Source organism: Amblyomma americanum, chromosome 7 (assembly GCF_052857255.1).
Source record: "Amblyomma americanum isolate KBUSLIRL-KWMA chromosome 7, ASM5285725v1, whole genome shotgun sequence".
Lineage (NCBI taxonomy): Eukaryota > Metazoa > Arthropoda > Arachnida > Ixodida > Ixodidae > Amblyomma > Amblyomma americanum.
Window position 1 is genome coordinate 101,876,081 of NC_135503.1, and position 24,736 is coordinate 101,900,816.

Here is a 24,736-nt window from a genome sequence, read left to right on the forward strand (position 1 = left end):
TACTGTGCTATGCGTCCTGAGAAGATCTGTAAAAAAGGTTGTTTGACAGAGAAAGAAAAAACTATGCAGACAAGCAAGAAGCGCAATGTCAGTTTTCGATTTCTTTTAATGTACTGAAGCGGATATGTACATGTCAGACACCAATGCAACACTCGAATATAACCACCCCATGTATGTAGCCTTCATAGATGAAGAAAAAGCATTTTACTCAGTCGAAACCTCAGCATTCATGCAGGCATTTCGGAACCAAGGCGTAAAAAGATGCTGGGGGTGCTCCACAGTTGCAGAGGGGATTGCGTCACAAAAGAAGCTCCCCTCTGACAACCACCGTGGCATGGCCTCCGACTTGGACGCGATGTCCACCGGCCGGAACGTGGAGGTAGAGATCCCCACCACGGGCCGACGCTTGGTGGGCTGCGAAGATGGGAGCCAAGGACACTGTGCGCCCCACTGCTAAGCCTCTGAGAGTCTCGCTTGTCCTAAGGGTCTAGAATATAGAAAATTTGCCCTGCTAGAAATTAAGAACGCCCAATCATTGCATGTCCCTTCTGTATCCCCGCTGGCACTTCGGCAGACGTTTTAAATTGCGACGCTACGCACGCGGACAAACCCTAAGCTCCATCTTACTACTTGCTGTAGTCGAGTGAGAACTATAGGAGCGTGAGTCGACGGTTTCTGCACGTGTCCTGTTTCATGCTCTCCTCCATACACTCCATACAACCATACACTCCTCTCTAACCCATCGCATCACGCTCAGACGTTTCATGTGCATCTTAGCCGTGTCTTTGGGAAAAGGGGTCCCAATGCTGGTGCTGACGCCCAGCTATTCTGCAGCGGCAGCGCGCCACTTTGGACCCAGCTTCTGAAGAGGCTCAACCCCACGGAAAGAAAATTTACGTCAAACTTCAATAGGTACGGACCACTGCAGCTTCCTGTGCTGCCGTTGGATCACATTTACCACTTAAATAAGTGGCAATTCCACGTCGGAGGTAGCAGGCGTATTTTTCGATCCCTGCCGCCCGACATTGCCGTCCGACAAAGTGGGTCGTTTCTTGGTCGGCAATTCGTTCCATGCAGTGCGCCGGTCAGTAGACGGCCCACCTTGGCAGTGACAAACGGAGGTGTCTACCCCCTCTTGTTTTACTCCATAGTTACGGTGCGAGTACTTTATTTCTCTATCATTACAACTACCAACCCGCAGCTACTCCATGTGCCGCCCCTAAATCTTTCCTCGGGGGTTAGTGGCCCTGAAAAGCTTTCGGTCGCTTTAAAAGAGAAGCACCTCTGTTTTTTCTTGAGGCAAAACGAGAAGCCGCGTACAAACAGAAACTTCCCCATCCATTTTTTTCCGGGAATTTTATTTTGCTCACTGGTGCGAAGAACAAGTCTTGGGCAACACTCCCACCATCAGGCATCCTAACCAATTAGCTCAAGCAGGGCAGCCTTCATTGAGTCTGTTCTTTTACAAATGATGCAGCGGATGTAACAGACAAAAGACATGATGCTTCAACCGCTTGTTGGCACAACAGCATAGCCTCTGCCTCGTACGAGACATGTATTGTGTTAACCCGGAATCTCGGAGGCGTCCTCGGCCCAGACTGCGTGTACAAGAGTATAAACACAACTAAAGAATGCCAGCCAGTCCTTCATAGCAAGCCTCCCGCATGCAAGGCGGATGTGGTCCAGCAAATGCGCTACCAGATGCCAACCAGCACTTCACTTGACTTTAGAGTTCTGGATTATTGCGGCCCAGAGCTGCAATGGTCAGCGAGGATATCGTTTAGATGAGGTTACCAACGCGCACTTAATTCGCTGCACAGGAGACCGAGCTCATCGAAATTCCGCAGTCGTGGTGCTACACAGTGCTTTGCAGGAAAGTTGTAAACCTGTATAGAACCATCATGGCGGGGCTGTCGTGGAACTAGTCTGCGAAGGTGGTCTAGTTGGCTCGCAGTCGTATATTAACCGCACAACGGGCAAGAAGCAGGGTCCCCGGGTTGTCGTTCCTCTTTGTACCTCCGTCATTTCGTGTTGTTCTTGAAATAACAACGTCTAACTTCCGGTTTTGTTACCGAACATGCCGTGTGGCATAGCTGAGGATTAAATCGCTAGCGACACTAGCCTACCTTTCAACTCTTCTTTTCCCAGAACGGCTGCCCAGTAAGGACCGAGTACAGTATGAGCAGACCCTGAAAAGAATGAGACCATAGAACTTCATCAGAAACTCACCCCCTTTTTCTGCCTAGCGGCGCGCAATGGTATCGCAAACGATCGATTTGCTCTCTCGAAAAGCAGTACCCAGAGGCAATCAATGCAGCAAAGTATGCGCTAGCATTAGTTTCCTCCTGTTGGTGACAGGTGGCGGGATCATGTCTGTCAGTCACTCCTTGACACGCCGTACATCCACTCCACTCGAAAGATACAATCCAGAACTCGCTGTGTGCCACTCCATAACACGTCGCCACTCTCCCGAACCCTCGAGTCTAATTGGTGACCGTGGTGAACCGTTGTCCCCTTTGACTCGCAGTCTATGCCTCTCTCCACTTCCATCTGCCCTCACCCTCCTTTTCCTTATATCCTCTTTGCCTCATCTTTCTCAAGGCTTCAAGAGCCGTTGCGCTGATACCAAACCCGATGCTAACGCATTAATGGCCGGTGATAACACCGCTTGATGCGCTAAATATGTGTTTGCAGTCATGGTTGCGCATTTAGCGCATTGATCACTTTCTCATTGCGTCTTTAAGTTTGATTTTACCCTCTCTCTTTTGTTCTGCCGCTGCCTGAGCTTTTGACGGGTGAGGATCCTCTTGATGGTACAATACATTTGGGTGGCCGTTAAAGGTAGATACTATGGTGGAGAAAATTATCCAGGACGCGTGACAAGAGAGTTCGCCTAATAGCTGCATGTTTGTTAGCAATAACCTGCCTTCACTAGCACAGATCATAGCCCGAGAATCAGACTTTCATCTCTCCGGCCTGCAGCTACTCACAAAACTATCAGCTACGGTTCCCGATTACTTGTCCTGGAGACTTTTAATCCTGACAGCGCATGCGTCAAAGGTGCAGCCTCTTGAGCGTCGAGGCGGATGGTAGGCTGTGGGTGGGATAGCGGTGGGCTCCTGTAAGTTTTTCGCTGAAGCCTTGGCTTCGCCTTCACATTGCAGGCCGTTAGGCGGTGGGTGGCACTTATAGAGGGCACAGGCTTCACACGTCGCTGCCGTATTGAGGAAATGTCGCTGTTGCTGCCAACGCTGTAAAACCAGTAGTCTATATTAATAGCAGTCACATTTCTATGGAGTATGTTGGATAGCAAACTTGCGTGGTTAGCCCACTCGACCGGGCCTCATTAGGGGTTCCCTGGCTATAGGTAGACCTCGCTTACCGCAGACCGGGTCTTCAGAGACGCCCTCCCATGGGGCGAAATAGCGGGAGAAGAAATCGTACTCGCTGCCGCCGCCGTCGACGGTGACAGCAACACCGAGCACTCGACCATCGTTCTGGGCGTGCAGCATTTCCGTGGGCTTCGGTCTCAGCGCCTCCAGCTCAGTTCTGCGTGATTACATTGCGCAGCGCGAACTCACTTATTATTTATTATTCCTCCTCAATGGAGCAGGCGCAGGCAGCAGCTAGTGACCGGGCTGCGAGGGATTACCGCAAGCGCGATTCGATCGTCGGCATATACCCGGAGCAGCACCTACCGTAGACGAATGAGCCTTGCTGAGGAAAAGCACAAGAATTTCAAGTCCATTTTCATCTATGCTAGCGAAAAAAAATTCCAATGGTCGATTAGGATCCTTCCTAATGAGAAACTTTAGCGCAGCTCTGTTTTTGTCTTTGGGTCTGTAGACTCATTTTTAAAGCGAAAGCTTTACTGGCCGCGAAATTGCGATTTCGACGTGGCGCTGCTCCGAGGAAGCACATGACGTCACAACGCGCGCCTCGCCGCTGAGCCGAACCGGTCTGGCCGGGCCAGCGGCGACTGGCGCACTCGGCGCGAAATAGAAACGTGCTCCAAGTCTCCGCTACTGCCGACAGAATGCGCCGAAGCCGCTGAACGCGTCGGCGGTCAAGCGCAGTTGGAGTATAGAGGGTCTCGCTTTGGCCGACGTGACGTCGCCGTGCAGCGCGCGCGCGCGCGCATTACGCCGGAGTATAAAAGCGCCTTAAGAGAGCCTGCGCTTAACTGCTAACCAACGTATTATGTGGCGGCATCTATGGGAGCCACTGAAACCCCCCGCACGCTCACTGAATAAACAAACAAAAAAAGGACCTGTGCCGAGGCTCGGAATCAAACCAGGGCCTTTGGTGTTCCAGGCGAAGACGCTACTACTCTGCCACGGAGGCTCAAGCTTTAACCATAAAGGCGCATCTAGTGAATGCACTCTTCCGATGCAGAAGTCTCCGCGCATAAGCTACGTATATCCTGGCATAACAGAGCTAGGCCATCAGCAATATTCTCTGGCTTTTCTCGTTCGTGGTCACGTCTGGCAACGATATTACTTCGATAACAGTGTTAGTAGAAGACTACGACGATGTCGGATAGAAAGCGCGAGACTGTGTTGCAGCATAACACGAGAAGTGATCGGCTGCGGCGTCAGACTAGCGCTCTTGTGCAGTGAGCAGCGAAGCTGATCTGTTCACGGGGCACCACGGACACAAATGCCAGTCTCGGCAGCATATATTTTTATTTATTTATGGTTTGGCTAGGTTACACCGACGGCGGCGACACGGCTCAACACCCGAAAGGGCGCTTAAGAGCAGCGATCTAAAAACCTCCTGTTAAGGCGTTATCTTACCGAACCAGCCGAGCTCTTACTCTGTGCTCGTAAAAGTGCTCCGCATTATTTTTCATCTATTGTAGTCATCTGTGTTGTGCAACAGAAACGAAGCCAAGTAGGAGGTATACGTGCAGTCAAATGGCTATAAAGTAGGTTGACTGACGAACCCGCGAAAAATACGACAGAGTCGGGCCCAAAGTACAACACAAATTTACGTCATCCGGTCGTTACGACAGAATTTTTTGTAGTATTGCAAAGGTGTCTGTTATACCGACAGAACTGGCTCTGTCGTTACGACAGGAGACTGCTCAATGCTACAGAAGATCATGTTGTTACTATAAGAATTTCTGTTGTCAGGTCTCAAAATCATGAAATCGAAGCGCTAGCAGACAAAGACACAGGGAGGACACAATCAGCGCAAATGTGTGTTTGTGTCCTCCCTGTGTCCTCGTCTGCAAGCGCTGCGATTCCATGATGTTCGATCACCACCAGCTCGCCCAGCAACATACCCTGCATAAGGTATCAAAACACTACAGGAAAATTTGCTGTAACAGAAAATTTCTTGTTGTTTTTTTGATAGGGTAGGATCCTGCTCTATGAGTACACCATGCATGGAAAAAGCAGCCATCAAGCAGCGGCGAGCGTTAGGCAGCGCTACCCTGTAAGTGTGTAATGCAAATGTCGTGTTTAAGACTCCGAGCAGCACACACTTCCTGAAACTACTCCAGAAGGCCAGTATATGAAAACACTGGATCGTTCCCACCTGGTGCAGGAGTCTTGCAAGCGCACCATGAGCTTCTTCTCTTGCGCTGAGTGACGCAGCTCACCCGCCGGGACATCACCTAGCACAGCCTGCAGCAGCGCAAAGCCGCTTTCAAATGTCGGCGATTTTCCCGCGTTGCTCAAGGTTCAAGCTTCTCAGTCAATGACGACAGTCTTACGAACATTCGAAAGGTTGGTACAATGGATGTTTCATCATTGACATTGGACATACTTAACACTCCAACTAAGCGCAAGAAAATAATGAAGACAAGGTGGAAATCTTATACGGGTTCCAACTGGTTAAAATGTAGTGAGAAGTGTCATGAATAAAGTGAGAACATATCAACGCGATTTCGCGGGCGGTGTTAGAGTAATCTTTTTCATTTTCATAACGACACTGTGTACGCGCTTACAACCTAATGAACAGGTCACGGAACCTTAAGTAGTTCAACGCCATGGTAGTTTAATTAAGGAAATTGTTATTTTCTTTAAATTCAGTTTTGGGAGAGAGGAGTATCAGTCATTTAAAGACGCCATAATATGTGTACCAATCTAACAATTAATCCATATTTAATTTCTAAGAGGATAAACTACTGCCGGGGACGATTACATAAAAAAACAATGCGGACGCTTAAATCTCCTGAAGAGTCGAATGCTATAGCATATGATTTGTTTTTATAACTTTCTTTGCCATTGTAAGTTCATCAGTCGCCCAGTTCTGACTGCTGGCCACAGTAGCAGAAATCCGCAAAGCTTTGACGGTGTATACATTTTCATATATCACAATTTTTTTTAGATTTCTATTCTATATCTGTATTGCTGTCTAGGAACTAGATTGTGATGGGCAGGTTGTCATGGCGTGAAAGCCACGCGGCCTCTACCAATTATTCGTTAATTTATTTGCCGCCAGTTATGGTGGGTAGGTTGCTCAGTCTAGAAGCCAGGTTGCCAACGGCCGAAGTGCGCAGGTTGTGTTGACGTCATGAGTTCACGTACCCTCTCTTTACCGATAAAGGCGCCCCATAAGTTTAGGTTGTGATGACACCACAAAGTCATGTGACCTATCTCGATCAGTGGGCGAATTTCGCCTCGGACATCGCCGAGGTTTGGTCTCACAGCAGCTCTAATGCTATCACGTTAAGATATTTGCAGTCTTGTAGGTCTTAAACTACGATAATATTGGCAAGGGCATAATTCGCTGACTTGGCAAGAATGTTTATTTTAAATTAGGAAAGAAAGTAATACCATAACCGACATTTACTGCGCCGGCTGTGTTGAAATTTCCCGGCTCTCAAAGAAGTCTAGCAACGCCACCTGGAGTGGGGTGAACATATACAACACCCTATGAAGAAGATAAAGTGCAATTATATGCGTTATTTTTTCGAAAAAAAGCTTCATAGCCCTTATTTTTGTCTTGAAACTATACGCACATTTTCCTGTGCGAGTTTGCTCGTGCTATTCAAATGTTTTGAAAAGAAAGATTTCCATTATGCCGTCAGTGGCGCTCCCATCACAGCGCTCCGACCGGTAGCAGCTGTTGCATCTGTCATCAATATCAACACTGTTACTTTATAAATATTATTTATAAAACCACGTTAATGCTCTCAACTACACGTTTAAGGAAATCTATGCGTCTCGGTAAACGTCACGCACATTATGTCGGTATACGCTGCCAAGGTGGCAAAGCAGCCGTCGTGTCCCTGCTGCTAGGGCTTGCGGACGCCGACTACCACGAGAAAGCGAGATTCCCAAATCGATAAATTACGTTTTAAATCGTGCTTCCGGGTTGCTGAGTGTCACAGCTGGGAATTCGTTTATTTGAATTTGGAGCTTTATATTGTCGCAAAAAAGAAACGGTTGATAAAATTCAGTAGATTGTGTCTTTAACATTATTACTCGTATTTAGTAAAACCCCACATACTTATTCCCGCCACTTGACTCAAACGCGAGATGCCGTGGCTGAGAAACGACCTCTTGATCTGCATTTGGCAGTTAATGACTCTGTAGTCTAACCTCAAAAAAGGCCATTGGAACAACTTAGGTTTCAAACTGGTTACAATGCCACTCAGGTGGAATACAACTAGTTCCTATAGGTATTGTTCCTCTTCTGCAATCAAAATTGGTTTGGTTCAGAATACAGTTGTGGTTACCAGCTGGTTCCAAAAAGTATTGAAAAAGAAAATGAAGAAACGACTCTTCACTCACGTCGAGGAGGCTTCGGTACTTTTCTTCTTCCTGTCGGCACGGGAATGCCACCGTGAGTGGTGGAAGCATGCGGAAAAGCAAGGCAGAGTGACAGAATCAGCCGTCGCCGAAAAGCAAGACGTAAGCGTACGGACCTTCCCGCCTTTTCACCCCACTCTTCCCCGTGGTCCCCATGCACCCAAGCGGAGAGAGTCTTCAAGGCCTTGGTGACGAGCTCTCTCCAGAGTTTCAACACGTCCAACGACGCGTTGTAGATACCGCTGTCACTAAGCTACATAAAGAAATGTTGAATGCAGGCCTCTTAACCCTCTTAGCTTTAGTTAGCTGGGTTAAATTTTTAAACTATGCGCGATAACGTATTCACCACTAGGCGGGGTACACGAGGTATTTCTGATTCCTTTTTTATCATGGAGAAACTAGAGTGCAGATTTCGATGTAGCAGTGGGGACGTTGGCCTCCTTGAGGGCAACCCTACCCCCCCCCCCCCCCCCCCCCCACTGTGCTTCCACGAGTAGAATACTGCTCTTTGTCATCCGAAGGTGAGCTTTCTGAAAACCGCTGTCAATCACCCTGTCTTCCATTCTTTCCGTTTTTACCTCGCGTCCCCATTAGGTCCATCCAAACGAACGACGGAGTCCACCACCAATCCAAGCAGCAGCACGGAGCGTAGTGTTTTCCTCGCGGTGCTCTGGCCTTTACCAGGGAACCAACAACCCGAGTTGTGAGCCGCCTGCATTCTGTAAGTGTGCTCAAGCCCAAGCCGAAACGGAGTCCTGTCCCCTGTCCCTGGGCGCTGACGCTCCGGAGTCGGGATGGCCTGATTTGGATCTTTGCTGTGGCGACACGCGATGAGCCATCAACGTGCAACTAGTGTCGTCGCGATGTCTTTATCCGCGCATTTTCCAGCTTTTTTCATGCGGTACGCAGTGATTTAAGCCATTGGTTGGCCAAGCTGCCTGCGATCGCCCTTAGCTCTACCGTCACACATCCGCGGTCCGTGAGATCGCTTCGTGGTTACGCGACTAGGCTATGTGTTGCACTCAGCTCAGTTAATTAAGTAGTGCAGTGTCTTGGGATGCAGATCACTGTACAATAAACATATGAGTGCTTTATTACTGCACCTTCCTCCCTTCGAAGCAAGAGCGCACTGCCTTCATCCGGGGATCGTCCCGGGTCATAATAGCGCGAGTCTTTCTTCCCATCTTTGCTCTCCTATGTTTCGACTCCAACTTTCAGCACGTGGCAGCGATTGTGGCTCGCATTGAGGCAGTGGGCAGGCCCGTGCACTTTCCCTTCCATTCTTCCTATCAACAACAACAGCAGCAAGAGCGCAGGCGCACGGTGAGCTCGGGCTCTTCCTTCAGCTTGCACTGGCCTCATCCCGCCTTCTGCCTGCTTTACATTCATGCGATTTTCGCTTCCGACGCTGCCAATTTTCTCGGTCTGCAATTAGGCAGGGCCATCGGTCTAGCCGCAAATGGCTTGCGACGGGTTTACGCCAAGTTGGAATTCAATAGCAGCGTCGGTCTGCTCGCTCTGCGATGACCAAAGGGGAGCGCCGAGATGACGTGCGACATGGAGTCAAGTGAGAGCTGTTGCCACAGCGCAAGCAAAACTGTTTATTCTAATCAAAACATACGAATCATCACCTTTCGCATAAAATACGCTGGTCATAACATAATCAACACATTCCGTGTGATGCTTCTGTTGCGTTTAATCATCGGTTGCCTATGCGAACATCAACCAACCTTGTGTCTACCTCCGACCGAATTCGCTGGGTACGCGTTGCTTGTCACACTGCGACATGCAACAAAAGTGCGGCGGTTCAAACTACGGCGTCACCGACTACACCGAATATTTTCGATCCAGTCGCAGCATATGAAACGGGCCTTATGCAGTCGAAACGAATCTATCACCCGTTATTGTCATCACTCAACAAACAATGTAAGAGGGACGGCGCACGCTTTTTTGCTTTACGCCTTTCTTAGCGCCACTATAGAAGCGTTCGTTCCTTCACGTGCCTACAAGTGTCAGTATTGCTATAGCAATTCAATCTTTTTTGACAAGAAAAAGGCCTTGACATCCTTCGAAAAAACAGACACTGACCACTACCACCGAATTCCTTGCTGGCAAGTCAAGCAGGATGGCGCCGTCTTGTCCTTTTGATGCTTTGAGCACACCACTCTTGGTGTGGAACTGAAGTTCCCGGGACTGATTGCCTGGAAAGAAGCGTTGCACCGTGATTTAAAAAATACACCCAGCTTAAAAAGTTTACAGAACACATCATCATCCTCACCAGCCTGACTACGCCCACTTCAGGGCAAAGGCCTCTCCCATTTCTCTCCAATTAACCCTGTCCTTTGCCAGCTGCGCCCACCGTATCCCCGCACTTTTTAATCTAATCCACACAACTAACTTTCTGCCGCCCCTGCTGCGTTTTCCTTCTCTTTGAATCCCCCTCGTTACACTTAAGAACGAGCGGTTATCTCGCCTTCAAATTACATGCCGTGCCCAAGCCCAATTCTTCCTCTTGATTTCGACTAGGGTGTCATTAACGAGCGTTTGTTCCCTCGTGCACCCATTGTGTCCGCTTCCGGTCTTTTAACGTTAAACCTATCATTTTTTCTTTCCATAGCTCGCTGCGTTGTCCATAACTTAAGCTGAACCCTTTTCTTTAGCCTCCATGTTTGTGCCCCATAGGTGAGTACCGGAAAGATACAAGCGTTTTATGCTTTTCTCCTGAGGGATATTGGTAAATTGCCATTCATGATCTGAGAGCACCTGCCATATGCGCTCCACCTTTTCCTTATCCTGCGACCGGATAAGCGGATGACACTCCGCCCCGCTTATATGAAACGCTCAGCACGATAAATAAATTAATTTCTGTAGCATTTAATAGAACAACGATGCCTTTTGTTCCCTTTCTGCTGTTTGTGTAAACATTCGTGCAATCCTCGAAATTTGTCACATTATCCAGTCTGATGTGCATCTGCGAACATCTCAAAACACGACGTCACTTCTTACGCTGCCAACAGATGTACGAGATGTGGTTATATTTCACATTCAAAAATTCTAGTCATGTTGTGGCGAACGGTAGACGCGTTCGACCAGTGTCTACTTTGTTGGCTCCCCGAAGGTTTCCAATGAGATCCACAATTAAGAAGGCTGACTCCCCTTTCCCTGTGAAAGCGTACAGGACTTCTCGAAAGAAACTGTAAATGTGAGACAAGCAGCTGCTTGTTAAAAAAACTAATACAATCATTATTTACTAGTGTCCGACACTGCAGTTTTTTCACTGCCATTTCCCGGCACCCACTCTCTTTTTTTCACCTTGCTTTCACAGCCTTGTGGCTATTCATTTAGTGAACAGCGAGCATACGAACCTAGTCCGTAAAAGATGGCGGCTGCTGTGGCCAGTGTGGCATGGCCGCAGAGTGCCACTTCATTCTGGGGCGTAAACCAACGCAGGTTGAAGCAATAGGCTGAAAAATAGCGTTGTTTAAGCTTGAGCATAAAAAATAGCAGCGAAGAGGAATTCAGGAACAAGGGGCGTATCTTCAAAAACAATCAAATCATAGAGTTAAGGAAAACGATTAATTACTACCATCCAGATTAACGTTGTCGTGCGACTACAAAGCAGAGCCTCGTACCAGTGCGAATATTTCTTCAACTGCGAGTTTCTGAGGTAGCTGTGCAGCTCTCCTTTGTAGCCGCACTGCTGCGGTCATGTGGACGTGGAGGAATAAGTTTCTAAATTAAAACGTAGTATACCTTCTGGGACACACCCAACAATTCTGGATAAAAGAATTTTTGAGCACGAAACAAATTGTGAACGCAATTTTTTCATATAATGCAATATATCTCTATAACATTCTATATATCTGCGGATCACCCGATGGCAGTTGCATTCACTTTTTTCAACCAACATTTGTGCTATCGTCAAAAGCGGTCCCCATCGGTTTTCTATGCCACTCTTAACTTTCCGATGCGATCAATGAAAACACTTTAAAAGATTGTGTTACATATGACCAAAATGGGCAACTACGTTCAATATTCTCATAATAGCATCTTACGATTTTTCAACTTTCAAATTTGTTCCAGACTTTTCGAGGTCTTTCATCTCACCTTTGTCGAACTCATCTTGAGGGTTCCGCTTAGACACAAAAGCAGTCTCCGAATGCTTCATCTCCGCAGCTACCGACTGCTTGCGATGGTCGGCGATTTCCTGCACATAAATAATGCGTTCTGAGTGAGCAATGTCCTGTGCAGATTAGAAACTAACGGCTAGGGTCATCTGTGCACTAATTGCGTCCTCGAGGAGTGTGTCATTATTTATTTTTTTAGGCCCCATTGAGGCTCCATGGAGAGGTATTACATGAGCGGTGAAAGTATCAGGAAACATCGTTACGACAGTTCTTAGTTCTCAACACTTTCAATTAACTTGTATGAGCCGGTGATGACAGCAGTGATATCGTTTGGAAGGTCGTTCCAGTTTGTAGCGGGGAGGGGTTGAAAAAGAAGTGGGAAAGGTGACACTGCGGGAGAGTCGACGAGCAACGCCTCGCAGATGGATGGTGCGGGGCGACATGAGTGCCGGGAGTCGAATATAAGGCGGTGCGAGCATGGCTGTTGAAGATTTCAGAGGATGAAGGTTGACTGGAAGTGCGAAGACCGGAGTGACAGGGTCATAAACCTGATGCTGTTTTTCAGATGGACACGCTGATGCCATAAAAATACGATGCGTTAATGAACTTGGATACAAGATTTTGAGCGGACTCGAGAGAACGAGTAAAAACAGTTTCATGAGAATTCCAAACGCCTGATGCGAATTCTTGTTTACACCTGACAAATTACTTATAGGCTAAAATGTAACAAGTGCAGTAGCGTCATGTATATCAGATTTTAAGAGTACCAATGCTCAAATGGGTGGTTATATTGTGTTGGTGACACCCATACTCCAAGAAACATCATTATAAAGTGTTGCATCTAAGCACCTTTATAGCCGAACTGGCTGTATGTGTGTCAGAAATGCTGTAGGAAAGAATAAGAGGATTATGGTGACGCTGCAACGACAAAAACTTCCACTCATGGGGTTAAGTACCATTAGCCAAAAGTTACTTCTGTTCTGGACAGCGTTAAGACCACTTTGAAGGCATGATTAATCAGTGGGCGTAGAATTATCACGACAAATTATAGTCTTTACGGAGCATGAGTGTGTTGAGTTAGATATTGCGGCAGGTAAGTAATGTGTATTATAAAAAGTATCAGGCCGAGTAAAAATCTCTCAAGAACCCCTGATAGACCAAACTGGGTGTGATTAGTTAGGAGCACTTCAACAAATCTCAGATTGTTGGAAGGGGAGGGGGGGGGGCAAATTTGTTTAGGAAAGTTTTATCAAAGCATTTGTGGCCAACTTTGTCCAATGCTTCAGCAACATCTAAAAAAATTTAAGGGGACCCTTAGACTCCGCCCTAAGGGTATGACGCTATAGCGCTAATGAGTTAACGCCCATATATGCGTAATTTATCATTCTCAACATTGCATTCATATGTCCCTGGGAGTCCTCATACTGCTCCTCTAGCAATGGTGCAGCGGCTAAGGGCGCCTTTGCCCCGCGATGGCAGGTGCGGCCACCGGTGGGTCTTGGGCCACCGAAGTTGCTCTTCCCGAGCAACCTCTCGCAATCAACCATTGGTGCAACTACCACCTGCCAGGGTGGTCAGTTCGCTCACAATCCGATGGGTAGCTTGTGATGACCCCCCAAGGTCATGTGACCTAGGTTGCTTATCGGGGGGTGGCTGCCTGGGTCACCCTACGCCAACCTCTTTATAGCTCACAACGTCGACGCCGATCTTTCTGCGTAACGGGGCCTTTAACACAGCTGCATTAATATAGTGTCGGTCTGTTCATTAGGTTCAAGGTTCATGCGCAGATTGGGTCAGGAAGGGACCAGTTGATGCTCGCACGAGTAGCCCCAGCGAAATGCATGCTACGCCGACTGGAAAAAGTTGCAAGAATCAAGCAAGGGCATGACATTGGTATAGATTACATGCTCTATGATTATGAAAGCTGCATTGGTTAGAGAGATGGGAAGGCAATTCAGAGGTGAGTCGTTGTTACCTAATTTTTAGACTAGTATAACCTTCGCACGTTTCCGATCGTTGGGCAGTTGGCCTTTCTGGAGTGACTGGGTGAACAACTACAGAAAGACTCACATGTTTCTTTATTGCTTTAGTGGTTTAATTTGATGAATCTTTTATGTTTTCGATTATGGATTATTACGCTGTTCAGAAGAATATTAAAAAAGGGATTTATTGCTCAAAATATTTTGGTTCTGAAGGCAGGGACGGCTAGCTTCTATAGTAAAAACAGATGAGAAGGCTTCATTAAATGCGTTGGTGCAGTCGGTATCAGAGATGGTTTCGCGTGATGCACCGGCCAGGGAAATGGTACACGTGCCCTGTGGGTTCATTAGTTGCCAGAACATATGCGGATTAGTCCTCAGTATTTTAGGCACGTCAGAATAAAAACTTGGTGCGTTTCGGTTTACGAAGTTTGTTTAAATGTGTATTTTTAGCCTCGTAATGCTTATTCCTTCTGTTCTGACTGCGGTGCAATTTTTCTCTACGGAAAGGGCGCTTCATTTTTTTCAGCACTTTTTAAAGTATTGGTGAAACTTGAGTTTTGCTTGTTTGTTCTTAAAGTCGTTTTTGGCATCAATTCGTCAACCAGTACTTTAGTTTTCCTTCTGAATAAAAGCCAACTATCATGATTCGTATATTGACGAATGTTAGATTGAAAAAGTAGAACAGAGTGAAGTTCGCTCTTATAACGCCAGCATAATTTCTCTTTAGTACGACATGTTGTCGGGCCAGTTGATGTAATCTTCCAACGTGCTAAATTTACGCAAAAAAAATCATACAAGTGATACAAGACGAGTTGCGCTCGTCCAGTTCGCATTCAGGACAATTCAGGACAATCAAGGGTATTAGTGCAGCCTTGAGCCACACGACATGATTCTTATATTACATATACGTGGTTAAAATTAGCACAGCCATCAAGAAGGTAGTTATCATAAGAGATAGCAGTAACGGTTAGATTCTGCGAAACAACGCGCAAAAGATTAGCCTCGTGACTTTTGTAGAATATGAGATCTTTGCGACGGTAGTAATTTCCTTCATTTACTACACGAGCTACCACACTCTTAAAACTGATGGAGTGCTGGGAGCGCCTTTGGCTGGAGTATACACTTGTCCCATGAAGCTTTATGGTTTTCTGGAGTTTAACACCAAAAAGCAACTCAGACAATGAGAGAGACGTAGTGCAGAGCCCCGGTAATTTCGACCACGTGGAGTTCATTAACGTGCACTGACACCGCACAGTACACGGACCTCAAAATTTCGCCTCCAGAGAAATGCGGCCGCAGCGTCCGGAAAAGAACTCGCGTCTTTCGGGTCAGCAGACGAGCACCGGAACCACTGAGCTACCGGGGCGGCCCGAATATCCCATATTCCATTCCTTTTTCGTGAATCGCCCCACTGCTGTAAAACGCACGCCCTGTGCAGGAATGGATGTACTCCTATTACGAAACTTCTGGATAACAAAAAAGCTGCAGCCGAGCGGCGAATCGGACTGCGGACCTCTGCGTTGCGACCCGGGGGCGCTCCCTCTTGAGAACCACTGGGATATTTTTTCTTTCTTATAGCATGAAAAACTGCCCAAAAGGAACATCTGAATGGGCTCATGCTATGAAACATTCGGCTCCGCAAACGAGCTCACCATACCCTGGCAGTACGCCATCTTCCCAAACATCAAAATTCTGGGAGCCACGCACATCCATCTACATAGCAGAGCCAACTAAGCGGCTCTTCCAGGGCATCAATACTCCCCAGACCAAAGCGCACTGTTCACGGAACAGATATTTCGATGACCATGGTGATTCGGCGTGACTGTCCATTATGCGGTTCTTCAAGAGACTAATAGTCCCAAGAACATGAATAGAACGCATGGCAAAACACTGTTTTTCTCAATAGGCAAAAATCGGACACTGTAAGGTGTGATTCTAATCTCCTTCTTAAGCGTTCGCTGTAATATGATCTAGAAGAACATGGCCTCACTACAGAGAATAAAACAATGACAAAAGGTCTCTGGCGTATTTCACTGGTGGCAATTAACCGTCCATGGTACAAACATCTTCATATCGTGAAACCATGCCTTGACAGGTAGCGTCGACGTGTGCTGTTTAAGGAAGAACGCTTTTGCAGCAGGTGAAATGTGCATTTGTTTGACACGTTTTAAGGCACATTTCAATAAACTGGAGAAAAGATTGCCGAAACAATGGTATAGGAAACAAATACTCAGTAAGTACTGAGTCATGTGCTTTCTGGGGAGGCACAGCGCACAGAGTGCGCAGTGCACAAGAGTACACAGTGAGGAAACTGAAGGTGTCAGCAACTTCTTTAAGGAATCTCCATAAATGCCCCTCACTAGTCTGCCCAGTCGGTGCGAATAAGAAAGGCAAATGAGCACTAAAGATCACAATAACCACCGCTACTAAAAAGGAATGATGCAATGGTTTGTCGGTTTGAAAAAGAAGAAACTCGAAACAAGCTTCTGCAAGAATAAGTGAACAAGGCATATTTCACTATACTAGAGAAGCCGGCAATTCGTCCCGACGAATGGTGGTGATGGTAGCAAAAAAAAATTTAATAATCAGAAAGAGAGTTTGAGGGTCAGGAGACCACGCTACATGGTCGGTATCCTTATTCCGGAACACCGCACAACGAGGCTCCGTCTCGCGCCCGCTTACAAGAGACCTTTGGAACTCCAGTGCAGAGCAGTTAAGGAGGGCAGACGCCCATGCCTCTCGGGTAGCGGTACGGGAAGGGGGATAAAGGTGAAGGTGATTGTTTTGAGTACTTAAGTGAAAGATATCGCAGATGTTTCCATAATGCTGGCAACGCACATCTATGTTCGGATCAAAGTGTTTGACTGCGGCAGGACAGAGAAGCGTTCCTGTTGTCTGCTGGCGCCGGAGAGTTCGCTCCTCAGCTCTACTCAGCCCATTGGCAGCGAGGGGATGGGTAGAGGCGGTGGCTGTCGCAGTAATGGATTAAGATTTCTCGGAACCGCAGAAGCCATTAATAAGCTTCTGAGCCAGGAGATCTAGGATGAGGGGCTCGGCATGTATACGCTCGGGCGGCCGCATCAGCATGGTTGCCGGAGTCCACCGTGGAATGAAAGTTGATGGGCTATCCTTTCGGGCCCCAATTCAACGCGAGCAGAGGAAATTGCAATAGAGCTCATTGCCGTGGATTTGAAACCGAGATTGATTATCACAGGCACTCGCGGAGCCTGTGAACACTATCCTGAAAGGGAAATTTCACCTCTTGCCCCCCAAATTCCAAGACAGGCTGCCGCCGATCCAACTCAGACGGCTGCCGTAGTGCACGGCGCATATACGACGAATATTCGCTACGAAGGTAGCGAATGTCCTGTACGTCACCTGGACTTCTTTTTTCACACAGTGGATAACCTGCAGGATATAGGCAAGTTTTTCAGATAAACAAAAATTTTGCAGACTTGATCCGGAGGAAACACTGAGAGTTCCCTACCCGTACAAGCCTGGATTTGTCGCCTCATTGGCATCTGTGAATCCCAGTATGTTCCGATGCTTCGAATTTGCTGCAGAGGAACCCGTAGGCACTGAAAGGCGCCGCAGGCCCAGATTATGCCAGCAAAAAGATTTGGTCTCGCACCTGAAAGACTTTTTCTCTTTTTTTCACTCTTTTTTAGCTCTTTACTTTTCTCCCGCCCTCTCTTTGTTCTAATGCGTCTGTAAACTGCTGTTAGTGAACATACATGCTCACTGTTTTCATTGCATTGAATCCATATTTCACTTGCTTGGTTGTTTTTGTGTTTGTTGAAACCTATATATATATTTGTAAACTTTTTTTTCTTCTTGATTCTTCTCTAATTAAAGTTCTTTTGTCGTGTACTGCCATTCAGAAGTACTTGGACCCAGTCAAGCTGCTCTTTAGCAGCTTTTAGCCCTTGCATCTCTCTAGGATGTGACTTGCGTTTTGGAAAAATAAAGTGAAATGAAATGAAAACCAAAATACTTTGGATTTACCTAAATCGAGAGCCACACCTCATACCTCGCAAAATTTTTCAGTCAATTGTAATGACTGAAGTACGCCATTTGTCAACACAAAACAGGGCGCCATCATCAGCATATGCTCAAATGTTTATTTCGCTTTCAACCAGAAAGAAACCACTTATAGCTGCGGTGTAAGTAATAATCAGGCAGAGGGGTTGAAAGTATAGGGCAAGCAGAAAAAGCGATGGTGGACAACCTTGGCGAACAGATTATTTCAGTGGTATAGGTTTGGGACGAGTGTGAGTGGTTTTGAAGCCACTACAATAGTCGTATTGAGTCCTGCAGTGACTTCCTGCATACATTTCGTGAGGATCTATTGTTCAACTCTACAAACCGCTGCCGCCCTAGAGTTTGCACAGCTCGGTAATCGACGAAACAGTCTAGGCAGCAGCAGCACTCCGCACAAAATCTTCACTTGGAAGCAATTTCTTGGTGCACTGTTTTATCGAAGTCTTGCCCTTCGTGAACTAGGCAACTAGTATCATGCTGCATAATTCTTTGCAATAAAAATCTTGTGTAGCTTCACGTGAGCTCTCCCCGAACATTTACTCCGTAGTAGCAATGAAATATGAAGTACTTAGAATGACGTTTCCCAAGGAATCTTTAAGATTTATGGGCCGGGACAGAAGCTTTCCTTTGAACCCAAGTATGGCTTGTTTCTGCGAAGCGTTTTTCCCCGGAATGTCGCAGTTTTGAAACAGACGTAACGTAATGTTGAATGGCGGCTTCGCAGAGCATAAAATGTTTTCACTTAGCGATCGAGTCACATTTCGGAGAAATTGAGTCAGTTATGAAACAGTCTTCTCTCATACGCATGCACGTAAGTGCATGCTGAATGGCACTTATTCATAACCTTTGCTCAGGCATATCACTTTTATTTTCCTGCTGCTCAAATTAATAGCTCTCTACGTTCAGTGGAATCAGGAACGAACCTAGTTTGCTTGAGATGCGGTTCAAAGGGAACTATACAGGTCCGCTGCATTGCAGAAGCGAAGAAAAATAAACACCCTCCAATTTCTTCTGGCAGCAGAGAAAGTGCAGTCGCAGTCGTACTCTTTGCGGAAGGAGGCGCTTCACTCCTTTGGCAATTTGAGTGGGTGACTGCTGATAAAGAGCGTACGCTAGCCATTATAGTCTATATAAGATAGCGTACAAGCTCTTAAAGTGCTGTTTCAAGATCCGTTGTTTCAGTTCAATGGTCCAAGCTTTGATACTGTTCCTAATATAAGTGCATAAAGAGGAGTGTAGTGTGATTACAGAGCAATCATGCCCTTGTTTAGATTGGTCAGGTCTGTGTGCCTTGTTTTGAGCTCCGTCTTGACACCCTGTAACTCGGAAATTAGTCTAGCTTGACCACTTGTTCATCTCTGAAGTTGGGAAGCTATACTGTCAGAATTGTTGGGCTCGGGTTAATCTCCGCATCACCGGACAGGAGTAGAAACAAACGGATGGTGCACGAACATTAAAGAAAGCACCACCGCAGCTCAGCGAACTCGACATCTGTATTAGAAAATAATTTCTGGTTTTCATAATTGTCTCCAACAATTAAGCAAGAGGATTCTCGAGGCCGCGCGGAACAACTGCTTGGAAATATGCCTTGGCCTCCCAAAGGGTTCCTTTGCATCAGGAACAGTGGCGGAAGCAGGCTGTCTCCCACTAGATGTGATTGCCGCCCAGGAATCTACACGCACCCATCGCCGCCATGTCATCCAAGGGAAGAAACATTTCATACACAGTTAGCGCAACCCTGGATTTGGCCACGCTGTACAGCACCTGCCCCTCCAGACTATTAATCAGCCACAGAAACTACTACCTCTGTCTTTTCCCCCCTGGACACTCTCACATCTGAAGGTGAAGAAGTTTATTCCAGGTGTGGATGCAAAGAGCAGCATGCCACAGGCAGCGCAACTGCAAACTACTCCAGCCTACTTAGCCGAGGAATATACGCAGCACGCTCACGTCTTTACCGACGGTTCAACTACTCAAGAAAGTTCTTTCTGTGGCCTTCATGTGCTCTCAACAAGCCATGCCCTTTCTTACCGGCTACAGCACAAGGCTTCCTGTAAGACAACTGAACTTCACCGCATTAAAAAAGCTGCTTCCTATATCCTGTGCTAATCCCCCGGCCGATGGGTTATCTTCACCGACTGAAAATCAGCTCTGCAGATCCTGTGCAACCTTCTGAAGAACGCCAATCAACAGCCCATATCTATTGACATCGGGCATCTACATCATTTCGCTATTGTCGCAGACCACTGCATAACATTTCAGTGGGTACCAGCACACTGCGGCATTGTGGCCAATGAAAAAGCAAATGAAGCGGCCCGTAAAGGCCAGGAACATCGGCGATAGATTCGAACATTCTTCACGAAATCTGATGCGTCCCAAACGACTAAAAGATTTGCTTCTGAAGAAAGGTATCGCCTCTGGAGCTTGCCGACACCTCGCTACCAATTTCTGTACACAGTCGACCCTGAATTCAGATCAAAGCTCCCACCCAGAATTCCTCGCCATCTGGAAACCCTTTATCACCGATTTCGCTTCAACGCAGCATTTACAAACGGCTTCCAATATCGTTTTGGTCGAATGAACAGTCCGCATTGTGACAATTGCGGCTCAGACGAAATTCTGAAACATATCCTGCTTGAGTGCCCGCCATAGGCTAACGAGAGTGCATAATCTGAACAGTACATGGAAAAGCTCTCCCCAGTTCGTCTAACAGTGAATAGTGTGTTAGGTCCCTTAGCCTGCCCTAGGCAACGGAGACATGCAATGAATTTTTTGTTTGCGTATTGAAAGGACTCTGGACAACTTGACAAGCTCTAATTTCACCTTGCACATAGCCCTCGTGCACTCTTTTCGCAGTGAACTTTCTTAGCCCAGTTATAAGATTATGCACTTCATCATTTCATATGTAACAGCAATACTCACCGAGGCACATTAGTACGCATTTAATGGCTGCATTTTATCTTCTTACCGTTTTAATTCTTTTATTTACACTTAGTCTACTTTTCCGCACCGCTCTCCTTCCGCCCTTATCTCCCGATTCCCTTCCCTGCGCAAAATAGCATGCCAGCGTTTAAACGCCGGCTAAATTCTCTGTTTTTTGAATAAAGAACTTCTCTCTCCCTCTCTCACAGATGCGATGCAGTCGCTGATTATCTTTAACAGCGCGTTGCGTGGGACGCGCAAGGATGTCAATCGCACTCTGCCAGGGTGAACTCACGTCGACGTGTCAGTCTTGGCTACTCAAGAGTCAGCCAAACAGATAAACTCGAAAATTGCAACTTTGTCACGCATAGAAAATAATAGGGATGGGCAATATCTGCTGCTCCGCCTGTTATGATGATGATGATGTCCTCAGGCTGAATGGCACGTACCCACGGCGGGGGATTGGCCAGGCTGCATTCCTGATACAAAAGCACACATGGGATACAAACGCACACGTATATACAGAACGGCTGTCGTGAGCGTGTAGCGGAGCTGCCATAAGTGAGCTTCAGACGCTTAGCAAGCGTGCTTGTTTTTCGCTGAATTCCATGGTTAGCCAAGTTAAGCCACTACCAATTTTTGCGTGCTATTTCCCAAGTATTCTTATGCGATAAATTTGACACTTATGCGTTTTACTCCCCGTCTTGGGCCGCGTTTATTTATGAGACATACAGGATCCAAAAAGTGCCAGGAGTTTTAACATTCCTTAGCACGAAATATTGTGCGAGAGCACAGTTTTTCACAAGTGGACACAACCGAAAAATACCAGAATGCGCGATTGAGGTGCACACAGAACCATAGAACCAGTTATGCGCGTCTTCAACTTTTGCATCGTCCATGCCAATTTACCCAATCTACGTCGGCGGCCTCTTCTCCAGTGCAGCCTTTCTGCAGCAATGTTGTCAGCGCCAACGCGTAGTGCTATAGTGCCGTGTTCTGCCACAGCGCTGTCCACGCAAACGTATGCAACGCATATCTCTGTCGCTACCGCCACATAGCTCAAAGCGCGAATACTGGTTTGATAGTAGTATTCGTTGTTCGAGAAGATCTGCAATGCAGAACGCGATAGTGCGTTGCAGCTTAACACAAGACGTGTTCTGCTGCGACGATAGCCTAGTGCTTTCGCGCAGTGGCCTGCGAGGCTGATCTGATTTATATCTATTGATTTTCCTTGGCACAAACCCACAATCACCGCAAGCATACAAACATCGCAACATCTTACTTGAGGTTTGCCCATTGGACTAGTCATTTCGCACTAATACGCTGAGTAAAAAGAAAACAGCCGTACAAACAATGAAATGGTATACATATTTTCAATCGGAGACTCCCTTTTGCGCATACGTTAGAGCTTGCCCGATGTACCAAACTTAAGGTAATATTAGACGTGCTCTTGAAAAAAAAAACATCGCATGAAGCGATATATAGTCTTAAGACGAAAATTTTGACGTTTCCCTTCTTTTCTCTCTTTAGAGAACAAAACTGTCTCTGCGTTTAGTGCTCACAGGTATACGTACGCCGTCGTCCTGTAGAAACATCACTGCCGCAGGGTTTCCCGAGAAAGGAGTCTTTGTGAAAGCGTCCACGACGTAAAGGGGAAATCGAACAGAACCTTCCATGTCGCCTATTCCAGCTCCAGCTGTTCGCACGATAGAAAAGCACGCACGCACTGCGTCTCTTACAAAGAAAGACCAACTGAAGTGCCGCAGTCTCGTCTACTGCAGACCTTATCACGAGGAGATTGCTGTTTCCTAATGGGTCTTTCAGAATTATAGAGTGCGCTGCTTATCGCCTCTGCGAGCAAAACACTTCAGTCGCTCTTTTGTTCTGCGCTTGAGACACTTGAATGCAGTGTTCTTCCCTTAGGCTGATGTTACAATGGCCAGCCACGGTGTAAAATACTCTCAGAAGCTAAAATAGGAAACATCTCTTCTCTTCTTTAATGTAATTGCAATGCAACTACGAGGCGTTTTTTTAAGTCCTTCTCATTTCATATCCGGAAAAATGTAGTTGTCATTTTGCGGTTTTTCCTCGAAGATGCAGCGGATAATGAAGGTTGGGTTGCTCAGGTTGTTCAGTAGAAATTATGTATGTTTATTAAGTGACAGAAGCGTGTTATGCCTCTCTCACCCACACTGCTCAAAGGCAGACTTCATGAGTTCAACGACGAAAAGGACAGGATTAGCATTCATTGATTCGCCCCACAGTTTCTGGAATTCAACGTGACAGCACCAGGGTAGTCTTCCAATGGCTCCCACACAATGTATATCCAATCGAGCTAATAGAATAGATCCTTTTATTTTCCCACATAAGGTAATTAAATACAGGCATATGATGAACACCCAGGCTTTCGGTCATTTTCTGTGGCGTACTTCACGTTTTCTCATTACACTCATGTCGCGCATGTCTATTGGGTCATTCAACCCGATCACTTTGACACCGAATAGAAAGGGTTTCAAAGCACGTGACTGAGCAAGTGACCTGAGCGCTCCTGCATCTTATGACTCATATTTCCATATTTCGACGGTGAAATAGTGCTTTTGCTGCCGATAACTTTTACACCTCCCAGCAGAAGAGGTTCAAGGTACGCTGAGTCTACCTGTAATTCCAGTCAGGTCACGCGACGTCATCAGTGACGTGCTGTTGTATTCTAGACCGCACGTGCTCTCTCATTAGCGTCTGAACACCTCAGTGCCTGTTAAAGTGAAAGGGACCATAAATGAGTGCGAGTAAATGTGAGTGTGGGCTCCTTTAATGTAATTATATTTGAGTGGGGCTATCAGTGAGCCCCTGTGAGCTTTATTGTCAGTAAGCGTGAGTACATATGAGGGATGCGAGTGTGACTTATAGTGTGAAAACAAAATTACCGCCAATCACTTCTCACGACGCTATTTACTGACGTCCCCAAAATCGCCTAAAACACGTGCGTTTTGCTATCAAAAGTCCTTCGGAAGCGAAACTACGAAATCTCATTACTTCAACGATACATATTTAAGCTCCATCTATGCGCCAGGTTTGTAAGTGGGTGATTATATTATGCAAATGGCGGTTAATTGATGTCTTCGATTTGTATGCCAATCTTCATCACTCAGTGACTACGTAATATAGTCTGTACGAATCAGGACTTAATTTATTCCCAACAAAATCTTCTAATGAAAAAGATTTTTGACCACGAAAGCGGGACCTCAGCCTTTTGGTGTACTTCGGTTTTTGCCAACTTCAGTTGCGAGTAAATTTTATTATCTTGTGAGGAGAGAGCAAGAAATATTTAGAAAAAACTGTGTCAAAGCCGCAAAGCAGTGCACTCCATTTCTAGTCTCGTCGATTTCTCAATTTTTCTTTTTTTCTAAACTATATGTCAGCCTTGCAGCGCAATTTTTTGTTATCTTTGGATATATTTATCCTAGAAAAGAAGTGAAGCACAATTGCACATAGTTTAGGCTACGTTGTATGTAGCGTAAATAAATTACAATTTTTTGTGTCATGCCCGTTTAAAGTAAGCATTTTTATGCGTCGCATATTGCAATCACTCAGTTCAGCCCTTGGGCGCGGCCGGGCAGCCACCATTGACATTTAGCACAACCACGTGACGTGACGTCCCGACAGCCGAAGGAAAAGCTGGGCCCCAACTCGCGCGGTCGCACGCGGCCGCAGCCACCACCTGACTCCCGCTCCTCCCGCTAGGGTCGCTGCGCCGGCGCGGGCTTAGACAAGGATGTCCTCTTTCCCCTTTGTTGTTCATGTTGTACCTGCAAGGTTTGGAGGCCAAGCTAGAGGGGAGCGGACTAGGTTTCAACCTATCTTTTTTCAAGCAAGGGGAATTGATTAAACAGACATTACCGGG

At 46.6% G+C, this 24,736-nt stretch overlaps 1 protein-coding gene across 3 annotated transcripts; it reads right to left on the bottom strand.

The window, feature by feature from the left end:
* Positions 1 to 79: 79 nt before the first annotated feature.
* On the bottom strand, positions 80 to 22,595 carry LOC144099443 (phenazine biosynthesis-like domain-containing protein). 3 transcript variants are annotated; one of them, XM_077632742.1, is made up of 9 exons: positions 22,410 to 22,593; positions 11,871 to 11,970; positions 11,129 to 11,227; positions 9,852 to 9,964; positions 7,746 to 7,775; positions 5,542 to 5,630; positions 3,383 to 3,549; positions 2,127 to 2,189; positions 82 to 414 (listed from the first exon to the last, which is right to left on the bottom strand). In XM_077632742.1, exons 1-9 carry the CDS (start codon positions 22,509 to 22,511, stop codon positions 299 to 301), a joined length of 879 nt encoding a protein of 292 aa, XP_077488868.1. In that variant the 5' UTR covers positions 22,512 to 22,593; the 3' UTR covers positions 82 to 298. The 3 variants fall into 3 exon arrangements, with proteins under 3 accessions (XP_077488869.1, XP_077488868.1, XP_077488870.1); XM_077632744.1 differs by having other exon boundaries at positions 396 to 487; positions 22,410 to 22,594; XM_077632743.1 differs by lacking the exon at positions 11,129 to 11,227 and having other exon boundaries at positions 80 to 414; positions 22,410 to 22,595.
* Between the last annotated feature and the right edge of the window lie 2,141 nt (positions 22,596 to 24,736).

Excerpts from the sequence above, each read along its gene's own strand:
- LOC144099443 (XM_077632742.1), bottom strand. The coding sequence starts at position 22,511 with ATGGAAGGTTCTGTTCGATTTCCCCTTTACGTCGTGGACGCTTTCACA. Across the intron at positions 9,965-11,128 it reads CGCCATCTTTTACGGACTAG|GCAATCAGTCCCGGGAACTT; the intron begins GTTCGTATGCTC and ends GCTTCTTTCCAG. Across the intron at positions 7,776-9,851 it reads CAAGGAATTCGGTGGTAGTG|GAAGAAGAAAAGTACCGAAG; the intron begins GTCAGTGTCTGT and ends CCGTGCCGACAG.